General features: G+C 46.8%; 1 protein-coding gene across 1 annotated transcript; it reads left to right on the top strand.

The window, feature by feature from the left end:
- Positions 1 to 2,524: 2,524 nt before the first annotated feature.
- On the top strand, positions 2,525 to 10,315 carry LOC129338542 (zinc finger protein 883-like). The gene is made up of 4 exons (XM_054992852.1): positions 2,525 to 2,590; positions 4,934 to 5,926; positions 7,184 to 7,310; positions 8,721 to 10,315. The coding sequence occupies exons 2-4, from the start codon at positions 5,201 to 5,203 to the stop codon at positions 9,761 to 9,763; spliced, it is 1,896 nt and encodes a 631-aa protein (XP_054848827.1). The 5' UTR covers positions 2,525 to 2,590; positions 4,934 to 5,200; the 3' UTR covers positions 9,764 to 10,315.
- The last annotated feature ends 1,430 nt before the right edge of the window (positions 10,316 to 11,745 follow it).

The following is an 11,745-nucleotide window of genomic DNA, read 5'->3' as shown; positions in this document are numbered from 1 at the left end:
AGTCCTTATTTTCATAACGAGTTGCCACCCCCCCCCACCCCTGCGAATAATGCACTTTCAGTCCTCTTTAAGGATGGGTTGCAAGTGGATTGTCCCATTTCACACAATAAAATCCAATTGTAAAGTGCACTGAAAGTGGATTATTTAGCACATGTGAAAGCAGGATTGGGTGTAGGTACTGCATCGGTTGGACGTATGCCTAGACTCAGAGGCTGACATGGGGGGACGAGGGGGAGAGTGGAAACTGCAGCCCCTTTTGCAAACAACAGTTGGAATGCAGTCAGGTTTGACAGGCAGACATTCGTTCTTTTCCTAGCCCAGAGAAGCAGCCCTAGTGATTTGTTTCTTTGCCTACCCTGTCAACTCAGAGCCCCCAAGGCAACGTACTATTAAAAAGATGTAAAAGCGATCAAGCCAGCATTCAAACCATCAGCGAAATAAAAACGAGCCAGAAAGCAGAATAAAACACAGAGAAACAAATATATCAATAAGAAACTGCAATCAGGTGAAACAAGAAAGGCTGCACCTGTTGGATGGTTACCAGTCACGCAGCTGTTCAAAGCATAGATCCCTTGTTGGGAGTGGCAGCAGTTATCTTGTCAAATGATAATCTGTTGAATTGTGTGCAGTTTAGCATCAGCTAATGGGCTACACTCAATCTGGCCTAAAAACTGCCACTTAATGGGACTGTGTGCCTTTAATAGCCAGGTGGACTTTCAAGGGGTGCCTCTGTTTCCAAGCATGACAATGCAGTGGTTGGTTGGTTTATTTATTTATGTAGTACAGTCTTATCCTTCCCTTTCTCCCAAGTGCTAAGGGCAGCACTCTCATCTCCTCCTTTCAGTAACCCCCTGTGAGGTTTGTTAAACAGGCAAATTTCACAGGCAAAGAACAGATTCAAATCTAGGTCCCCTACCTCCTAGTTCAGCAGTCTAACCACTATGCCACATTAGCTGCTAATCTTGAATGTGTTCAGTTTTAGCACTGTCCAGTGAGTACATGAAGACATCCTAATATACTCTCACCCAAAACTATCAGAAAAAAATATATTGGACTTGGCCTCATTTTGTTTCCACGTTTGGTCAAGAGTTTGAACGGTAGATTGGGTTGGGTTGAATGGGAAAGAGAGACTTTGGAAGAATGGAAGGTAGATAAAACTCAGTTTAAAATGATTTTTTAAAATACAGTAGGATTTTTTTAAAATTACAGTCTATACTAATATTTATCATTTAATTTTTACTGTGTTTGCATTAAAAACAGGAACCGCGGTTGTTTGGAAAAACGAATGGTTTAGCACCATTCCCAACAGCGGTCTTTCAGCAGTCTCAGGAAACCTAAATATAGCTGTTTCCCACCAAACGATTGGAATTTGGAGATCCACCCTATATGAATCAAGAATTCTATTTAGCTTCTGATTGACCCACCCTAGATGGAAGTAACTGATCTCCTTTTGAAAACTTGTCTATAGAGGCATTCACTTCTTGTGGCAGACAGTTCCATATGTTAATGAAGCCTTGAGTGAAGTACTCTTTTATGTGCCCTGTATTTACTGCCAATTTCATCTGATTCCAGTATTAAGAGATTAAGAAATTCTCTAACCACCATCTCCACACCATTCACAATTGTATAAAAATATATTCTAAACTCACAGTAGTTGCCCCTTTTCTAACTTTACTATAGTATGAGATAGGATCAGTAGATCTGTCCTGAAACTAACCTTGTGGCTCTTTAAAAGCTAGAAGTAGGATCTAATCCAGAAAAAAAAGTTCTTAGTTTTCAAAGCCACAACAGGAAACCCCTTCTAGACCTGTGTGCCAGATTTCCAAATGCCACTGCACCCTGAAGCATAGCTGAATTCATCAGAACCATGTAAGGTAGAACACTATTATACCTATGAGGCCAACAGGTTGGGGGGGGGGGCGGTCTTACTTGGGAACAAAGTAAGAAAGATTTACTTCCAAGTAAGAGGCCCATGGCGCAGAGTGGTAAGCTGCAGTACTGCAGCCCAAGCTCTGCTCACGACCTGAGTTTGATCTTGGTGGAAGCCGGGAACAGTTGGGCGGCTCAAGGTTGACTCCTTCCATCCTGGGGGTAAAATGCAGATGACTGGGGAAGGCAAATGGCAAACCACCCCATAACAAAAAAAGTCTGCCAAGAAAACGTCCTGATGCAACGTCCCCCCACGGGTCAGTAATGACTCGGTGCTTCCACAGGGGACTACCTTCTTTTTTTTTTTAACGTCCAAGTAAATACGGATGGAGTAGTTCTAGGTGGCATTCTAGATTTACGTAATCAACAGTGTCCAGGGGTCATTTTGTTGTCTGAAAAGCAGCTTTGCCAAAAAGACACAAAATTGTGTGATCTGGTCAGACAGTCAACTGAACCACCAGCGAGCATTTTCTCCTGGCTGACCAGCATGTGAAGAGTTAAATGTGTTGAGCATTCTGGGTCCTAGAGCCACCCATCTCTTGCAGGCACAGGGGGAAGGAATACGCAGGGAGCTTCCTCTTTCAGAGTCAGCTCTCCCCCCCCCCCATCAGCAGCTGATCTAGAGATGGTAGATGCCCCCAAGCTGGGGGAAACCACAGAGGTGAGTAGATGGTAAATCTGCAAGGCGCAGGGTTGCACTTTCAGTGGTGTTCTGGAAACTGAGCATCTCTTTGCGGTTGGGAGGAGAGAGAGAGAGAGAGAGAGAGAGAGAGAGAGAAATGTTCTGCTGAAAGAGGTCCGTTATGTATTATGGAGCATGCAAAGGGCTTCCCAAACCAACGGGGAACGCCGTGTCAGTGGGAATGGGAAGCGTTCTGCAAAATGTGTTCTTTGCCCTGTTCCTCTTCATAGCGCCTTTGTGAGATGGGTCACACCGGTTCCCAAACAGGCAACACAGAGGATGTGTTTTGCCCCGGAGGATTTGTCACTGGGCAGCAATAGTGAGTGGTGTCGCTTGTGGTGTGAAGCAGGTCTCGGAGTTCCAGATCAGGTTGCTTCAGGTATTTAAGGGAGCTGTTTCCAGATATATCTGTGGGTGTCTAGTGTCATCCAACAATCTGCAGGCTGGAGTGAACCCATTTGGGAACTGATTTATAATTTATTATGGGGGCAAACAACTGGCCATGTAGTTAGTTTCAGGAGGGTAGCCGTGTTGGTCTGCAGCAGGACAGCAAGATTTGAGCCCAACAAGATTTCCAGGATCTAAGCTTTCGAGAGTCAAAGCTCCCTTTATCAGGTATCTGACCAAGGGAACTTTGACTCACAACAGCTCATACCCTGAAAATCTTGTTGGTCTTCAAGGCGCTACCGAACTCATATCTAACTGTCCCTCTGGATGTTGTCCAAGTAGGAGCAGCATAAGCTTTGTCCCTAACCAAAGCAGCAGTTTTGAATGGGTCCCTTTGTGATTGTCGATATTCTGCTATCCTCAAGTGAAGGATTTGGGATTGAGGTGGGGGGTCAACAAACTGAGGATATACCCTGTCAGGCTATGAAGATAGGTCTAAGACTATGGTCCGGATCCAGCCAGCTTGTTCACTCAATCTTGACCAATTCCCTTCCTAATTACAGCCCCATCGCACATAGCTTTTGTCCATGCAGGTCCCCTGACCTTTAGTGTAGCCTTTGTAGTAGTCAGTGGGGACTTCCTTTTTTCGCCAGTGGAAAAGTTGGCTGGATCTAACCCTGTGTGAGCAATGGCCGGTGAAGTCTTCAAAGCCTGAGACAACTGATTTGCAGTGGCAGTATTGGGGTGTTCCAAATACCATTTTACTGCCGCCACCACTCACAGAAGTAAAATAAATTATTCAATACTAACAAATTGGATTAATTTGTATAATCTATTCAGATTGTAGAAATTTGCTTCTTTGCAAAGCTTTTTATTTTGAATTGATATATAAAATTCAAGACTCTTCTGTCCTTTCCAACAAGGTCTCAGACGTCATTGGATATCTGACCATCACCGAGTCACGCATGTAGTGCCCAGGCTGGGTCTGGGGTCTCCACTCTGCGTGTAACAGTCAGACTATGAGTTGCTTTTTCTCTTCCATTCCCATGGTACTTGATTAAGATTGGAGAAGGAGCTTCAGCTTCCCCCCGGAGCTGTTTTCCCAACCCAAAATGGTCCTGGGGTACTATTTGGCCCGTTGGAGAAACTCACATGTTTTCTGGTTTGGGGTTTTATTCTCAGGGAGGCAGGTTGAAATCTCAGAGCCATCAGTAAGCCCACGTACCTAATGGCTTCTTTTAAAGGCTTAAATGGCTTCTTTTAAAGGCTACTATACACTTGTCTGTGTATAGTAGCTACTGTGCACGTGTGTTACAGATGAAAGGCATATAATCTGGCATTAACCGCTCAATTGTATTGTATAGATAGCACACAATTAATTCCCATTTTACGTTTTAACTTTTGTCAGTGGTGAGTCATCAGTTGCTTCAAAGCCACGTGACTATGACCACACACATTCACAGATCCCACGAGGTTCACCTTCTTGTAGTGGGAGGAAGTAGTGGCATTAGTATTACTATTCAGTATGACATCACCAGGCCCTGTGGCATGAATCTCCAGGTTTGGGATTCTGGGGCCGTGGCGACACTATCGTGAAGATCACTCAGCACCTTCAGCTTCCCCCTCCCTCAGTGCCTGCCTGGCCCTCCGCTCATGCCTCAGCTTTCAGTAATATGCAGCCCCTTCTATTCCTAGGCCCCGCATGGCTTTTTCTCTTCCTACCAAATTCACTTTCCACTTGCCTGAAAGCATCTGGTCTGACCATTCAGCATTTGATGACAAACCCTTTATCCACATCACTTGGCATTTTTTTAAAAAGTAAAATTACAGCAGCTCAGCCAGTGGCTGGGAGAGGGGAAGACTTACAGACTAAACGTCAGATTTTAGCTTATTGTGCATAAAGACATAACTTCTCTTCCTCCTCTCTTACTTCAGGAACCAACAGCACTCCTTAGATGGGAATTTTGGTGTCCTGTGTTATTTATTGGGCTTTGAGACCTGGATGTCTTGTAGGTAACACCTCTGAGAAGACCTGACTTGCACGTGATCCGTTGAGGATCATGTCCCCAGTTATGGCTGAAAGATGTGGACTTGAGTGGGGATGAAGCCAAGCCCAAGGAGACAAAATGGTGGCAATCCAAGAGAAGGAAGGATGCTGACTCTCCGGTTCCAGCTGCCTTTGTGAGCAACCTGGAGAGAAGAATGGAGGAGCCAAATCCTGCACGACCTGAACCAGGACAAGGTTCGGGGACAGGAGCAGGAAAATCTCCACGGGCCGTTCAGGCTGGAGCCATCGGTGAGTTTCTGAGGTGGGCCACACCTCAGCCGGGTAGGCCAGAGAGGCAAGAGGGAATGCGGGAATCACACGGAGAGGCCCAGTGGCAGGAAATCCTAAAGACGGTTCAGTCTTCTCATTCAGGCTGGACAAGTTCCCAGGTGCCAGACCTGCCTCCGTGGGATGACCTGTCCATGTTTGAGAGGGTGGCTGATGCCTGCCAGTGGTCCCGAGGAGAAGGCGTGGCCAGATTGGGACCAAACCTTAGCGGAGAAGGCCAGCAGTTCTTCAGCAGCCTGGAGATCAGAGACAGGGGAGACTACGGGAAGATGAAGGCCACCATCCAACGTGGAGACACTGTGAGTGCCGAGACGCAGCGCCAACGCTTCCGCCAGTTCTGCTACCAGGAGACTGAGGGGCCCCGTGAGGTGTGCAGCCGGTTGCGGGAACTCTGCCATCGCTGGTTGGAGCCAGAGAGCCGCACCAAGGAGCAGATCCTGGAGCTCTTGATCCTGGAGCAGTTCTTGACAATCCTGCCCAAGGAGATCCAGAACCAAGTCCGAGAACGTGGGCCAGAGACCTGTGCTCAGGCAGTGGCCCTGGCAGAGGGATTCCTGCTGAGGCAGCGAGAGGGAGAAAAACGGGAACAACAGGTGAAGGCATTTATTCTTTATTGTCTGGAATGGGATCCCAAGCAGGGGAATTTCCATGGACTCAGAAGTCGTTCCTCTGAGAGACTCTCTGTACAATACTTTTGACACGTGTTCTTCACATGTTGGAAGATGCAATGTTAGCCGGGAAGTTTAGTTTTAAATGATAGAGCCAGCGGAGATCACTCCGGAGGAGACAAATTCTCTCACAGCCCTCCGCTGCCTCTGGCATGCTGGAGTGTCTCCCCTTCTGGAGCCTTTGCCTTGCCGGGGCTTGGTTAATTCAAAGTTTTAAGCAGCAGGAGCAGCAGGGTGCCTCATGTAGAGAAACTCTGAGATGGATAGTTTTATTCTAGTCCCAGAGTTACAGCTACCTGTGGCTATTCAGTGGCAAATTAAATGCACATACTTTTTAATTAATTTATTTATTTTGTTTACATTATTTATAGTCTTCCTTTCTCACTGAGACTCAAGGTGGATTACACAATTTGGGCTGGTACAGTCGCTTCCAACAACCTTTCAATACATATGTATTAGGGTGCAAATTTGCAAGGATTTAAAACCAGCAGAAATCCAATACAGACTTGAAGAAATGCTGAAACAGAGCATAAGTAATTCTAAGATTGACATATTAAACAACATAGCATCTACCCAATAGGATCATACTTGCAGCGATAGTAGTAAAGTCACTCCCTGTCCCTTTACTGATGCGGCTCTGAGACAGCTTCCTTATATTACAGCCCTCCTGTCTGAGTAAAAAAGTCCTCTTGAATAATTCAGTTTTGCAAAGTTTGCAAAAAGCCAGGAGATTGGGAGCTTTCCTGACCTCTTCAGGTAGGCCATTCCATAAAGTAGGGGCAACCAGAGGTAATGCACAGGTGTGGGCAGCTGTCGATTTTGCCTGTGTGCAGCGTGGCACCCTTAAGAGGGCAAGTGCATGTTTACAGGGCCTGACTAATTCTAGGCCTGATCCCAAAATATATTTGTGAGGGGTGATGCAGCTATTGTCACACTGGGGTGTCTGAGAGGACTGCTATGGAATAACCCAGAAGCAGCGGAGAAGGCATCTGCAGGGGCTTAGGAAAGGGAATCTACAGATGCTGGTGGATAAACGTTCCACCCACAGCTGCCTGCTGTTCCATTGACTCCAGTTAGACCTTGGCTGAGTCAGGGCCCACTTTGTATAAATGGCAAGATGAGGCAAAACAGCCCTAAGATTCCCTCTCCTCGGTCTCACTGAAATTGCTGTGGCTGTTTCAGGTCACAACATCGCTTCAAGGGGGGACCACAAACTGCTCTGAGACGCTGCGACCTTCAACAAACTCCAGGCCAAGGCAAAACTACAAAGAAGTCAGGCAGCAAGACAACAGGAGTGCCAGTTCACTGGGTAAGGTTCACTGGGTAAAGGCTTCTTTATTGTTGTTGTTGTTGTTGTTATATTCAATTTTTAGCCCGCTCTCCCCACGAATGGGCTCAGAGTGGGTTACATCAAAAATAAATGCAATTTAAAATCACAGTAAAATCAAACAATCATAATACCCATAAAATATAGTCTGCAATCCCCAAGATGGCAGGTCCTCAACCTTAACATCTACCTCTGTTATGCTGCTCCTCCAGCAACCTACATTCCCTTGGCACCCAAGTTCTGCAGCCGTTTGGTTTATTCTGACCTGATATTGGAGCTTTTGCAGAATTGGGAGTTTCTGGTATACAGGAGCATGATAGTAGACAAGGGTCATTTGGGGCACATATGCTCAGTCATAGAGCATATGGCTGGTACACAGCAAGTTCCAGCCACAATCTATCTCCAGTCAGAAGGATTACAAGGAGCAGGAATGGGAAAGACCTCCTTTGGGGACATCACTGAACAGAAGGATAGATAAACCAGGTCTTCCCCACTATAAATCAGCTTTTTATGCTCATCTGTGAGAATGTAAATGCAGAGTAGGGTTACGGTTAAGGTACAAAGTCTTCATGTCCCCCACATGTCCTCCCCAAATCATGTCAATCGAGCATACTCTGGGAATTCCCTGCTCAGAACTTAATTCCCAGACATGCATGGGCCCAGTTCAGATTAGAACCAGGGACACAGGGAGAGAGGCCTTAAACATCCGCCCCTGAAAATGGTGATTTCCTGAACTGAAGCAGACCTGGAAAAATGGACAGCTTAATCTCCCCCTGGGCCCCAGCCTCAGTCTGAATCATGGAATTGTTTGGAGTAGGGAATTCCCAGAGTGTGGCTGATTGACAGGATGCAGAGTAGATATGTGGGGCGCAAGTACTTTGCGATGTGTGAATTGTTTCTCAGTCAACAGCTGTCTGGTGTCCAATAGTGACCTGGTGGGATATTGTAAGTAAAAATGCAAGCTGAGAATCTGAAGCCCCCAGTTCAAATCTCCCTTCTTGCATGAGATGTGATACATCCCTCTAAAGATTACTTAATTCCAAATGCATGCAAGCATTTCCTGCACTGTGTTAATTATAATTTTATGAATGTTTTTAGTCATCTGGTAAACTGTAGTTTATTTTGTGCCGTGCCCTCAGCTGGATGGCCCAGGCTAGCCCTGTCTCATCAGATCCTGGAAGCTAGGCAGGGTTGGCCCTGGATAGTAGTTGGATGGGAGACCGCCAAGGAAGTCCAGGGTTGCTGTGCTGAGGCAGGCAATGGCAAACCACCTCCGTTCCTCTCTTGCCTTGAAAACCCTATGGGGTTGCCAACACACTTCAATTAAGAGTGCAGAATTTTTTTCCGTCTCCCTCCCACCATCACATCTGACTTGCCTTTCCCACTCCACAGGTGCCAAGTTTTTGGGACGAGCCGGGCAGTGCTTCCAGTGTCCAGACTGTGGGAAAAGGTTTAGGGGAGAGGAGGAGCTCCGGGCTCACGGTGGCATCCACCGGAAGGACAGACCTCACGCCTGTGCTCAGTGCGGGAAAAGGTTCACCCGCCCATCAGGCCTAGCCAAACATTTGAAAACCCACTCGGGAGAAAAACCCTACCACTGCGGCCAGTGCCCTAAAAGCTTCATTCAGATGTCGCACCTTACCAGGCATCAACGAATCCACACCGGGGAGAAGCCTCACCCCTGTGCCGAATGTGGGAAACGTTTCAACTGCCCGTCAGACTTGGCCAAACACCAGCACATTCACACAGGAGAGAAGCCCTTCCGTTGTGCTGAGTGCGGGGCGAGGTTTAACCAGTTCTCCCACCTCACGAGACATCAGAGGATCCATACAGGAGAGAAGCCCCACGCCTGTACCGAGTGTGGAGAAACTTTTAGCCAGCGGGCACATCTGATCAGCCATCAGAGGATCCACACGGGAGAAAGACCATACCGGTGCACCTATTGCCAAAAATGTTTCAGCCACCTCTCAGCCCTCACAGTACACAAGAGGATCCATATGGGCCAACGGCCCTATGGCTGCCCCGAGTGCGGGAAAAGATTCATCGCTTCGTCAGCTCTAACCAGGCACCAGAGGACACACTCCGAGGAAAGACCTCATACTTGTGATGAGTGTGGCAGGAGGTTCAACCAGCTGTCACACCTTCACAGGCACCGACGGACCCACTCAGGGGAGAGGCCCCACAGCTGTGCAGAGTGTGGGAAAAGATTCAACCAGCTGTCCTCTCTCACCAGGCACCAGAAAATCCACACCGGAGAAAAGCCTTACCCCTGTGATGAGTGTGAGAGGAGGTTCATCCGGCTGGCTGACCTAATCATCCACCAGAGAATCCACACCGGGGAGAAGCCCTATCGTTGCACAGAGTGTGGTAGGAGGTTCCGGCAGAGACAGACTCTTGTCAAGCACCAGAGACTCCACCCAATAACAAATTCTTAAAAATATACAGAGTGCAACCTTCACCTTTGGGGTTTTTATCCAGAATGTGGATATTCCAAGGCAGCAAGAGAGATTTGATCCAAACACTGCATTTTCTCCCCTCACCATGGCTGCCTCTCTTTGGTACCACAGAGGGAACGGAGTTTTACTGTTAATGGTTTCCAAACCACTTTAGCAAAAGGGATCTTCCAGCAGAATTTTAATGGACCCAAAGATCTTGCTCCCTCCCTCCCTGTGTCTGTCCCCTGTTGTCCAAATATTCCAATGATGGCAGCTTATAATATTGGATCGGGACCCAATGTTGAATCAGTTTGAAAATGGAAACTATTGGATGAGGAAATTTCTCACTCACGATGTTCCAGTGCCACAAAGACCCTCTGATCAAAGATATGTTATCAGCATGATGAAGATATTTTAGTGTAGGCAAGGATGGATTGCTCCTTAAAGCATTTGGGAAGAACTGAGGAAACAGAGATGAACGAGGATAGACTACTTTGAACAGACTTTTCTGTATTACTGTTCTAATACTCACACACACACACCTTTTGTTAACTCATTTTGTCCACTCGTCTTCCTTAGCGTTGTGTGGGGTGACACTCTACCATCACTGCTGTTTTTCACAGTGGGACCATTTCGGGCAGAGGAATCTTTTCTTCCAACTTTGTCTGAGCTTTTACTGTTAGTTTATATAACCTTTTAAGGCAAAGAGGCCTTTCAGCCTTTGTCCGTGACCCCATGAGGTGGGTCATTTTTTATTTCCACTTTTCTAGATGAGGGAACTAAGAGAAAATGGCTTGTCCGCTATCCAGCACCACTCACTGAGATGGAACTTGGAGCCCAGGTTTCTCAGAGGCAGGTCATTGGATATCTTTGGGTAATGGCTGCTCTTGTTTACACTCATTCGTATTCTTAGATTTTCTCTCTCTCTCACTCACACACACACACACACACACCTACACTTTGCACTAAGGAAAAAGAAAACACAGAGCAGTGCTGCTGTCTCCAGTTGTGGTTGGTCTTAGTTTGGCTTCAAAACCTCACTGTTGCATGTATCTCTCTTTCTTTTCCTCATTTATCAGAAAAGTCACCAAAGCTCAGGGTCCCCTGTGAGGCAAGGCAGGCTTTGGACAGAGGTCCACGCCAGACCTTTTGGCCTTTTGAACCACCTTGGCTCAGTTTTGCCGAGATTCCAGCTTACAAGGGAAGAGATCGGATGGTTTTAATTTTCTTTCCTCCATGCCTGAACTGCAACTGCCTTTGCCTTGTGCCCAAACCTCATTCTGGGGTCTTCTTTTCTGGTGCCTTTGCTAACAGGAGCTAAATCTTCTAAAGATAGAACGAAACTTGGAACCCTCGCAGAGTTAAAATACCGAACACCTCGTGAGTTGGAGCTGAAATGTGGCCGTGTTTCTGCTCTTCCGGAAGCAGCTGGTGTTTCTTATGAGGCCACCACCTCATAAGGATCTGCCTCCTGCTAACCATCTAAATACACTGCAAAACTTGCTGGTGTCATATCTCAAATCCAGCTCTTGAGGATCACTTGATTGGGGCAGGCAGGGAGGATCAAGGAGTCTCCCATGCACCAAGCAACACTTTGCCACTGAACTGCTGCCCTTCCTTATTTCACCACCACCACCACAATCCTACCCTTGAATTTGGTTACATGGCTGAAATAGAACATATTTGGTGATGTGGTGGAGAGTAAGGATAATCATGGGGTAAGGAAAATCATGGATGTTTCCATCCACTTAGGTAGTTGCAGACTTTTTCCATCCTGATCTACACGCAACATCCCATTCTTCCCTGCTGCTTCCAAAAACACTGGCTGGAAATGGGAACAACTTGGTGGAGCTGAGAAAGGAAATTGAGAAAGAAAATTGAGGCCGAGATATTAGGGGTAGTCCTCTGGGATGCTTCTAGGGTTAGGACATATAGTGAGAAAGCTGTTTTTTCCTCCCTAACTTTGTGGTTTACAGATATCT

The sequence above is a fragment of the Eublepharis macularius genome, chromosome 12, assembly GCF_028583425.1.
Source record: "Eublepharis macularius isolate TG4126 chromosome 12, MPM_Emac_v1.0, whole genome shotgun sequence".
Lineage (NCBI taxonomy): Eukaryota > Metazoa > Chordata > Lepidosauria > Squamata > Eublepharidae > Eublepharis > Eublepharis macularius.
This window is presented reverse-complemented; position numbering and strand designations above follow the sequence as displayed.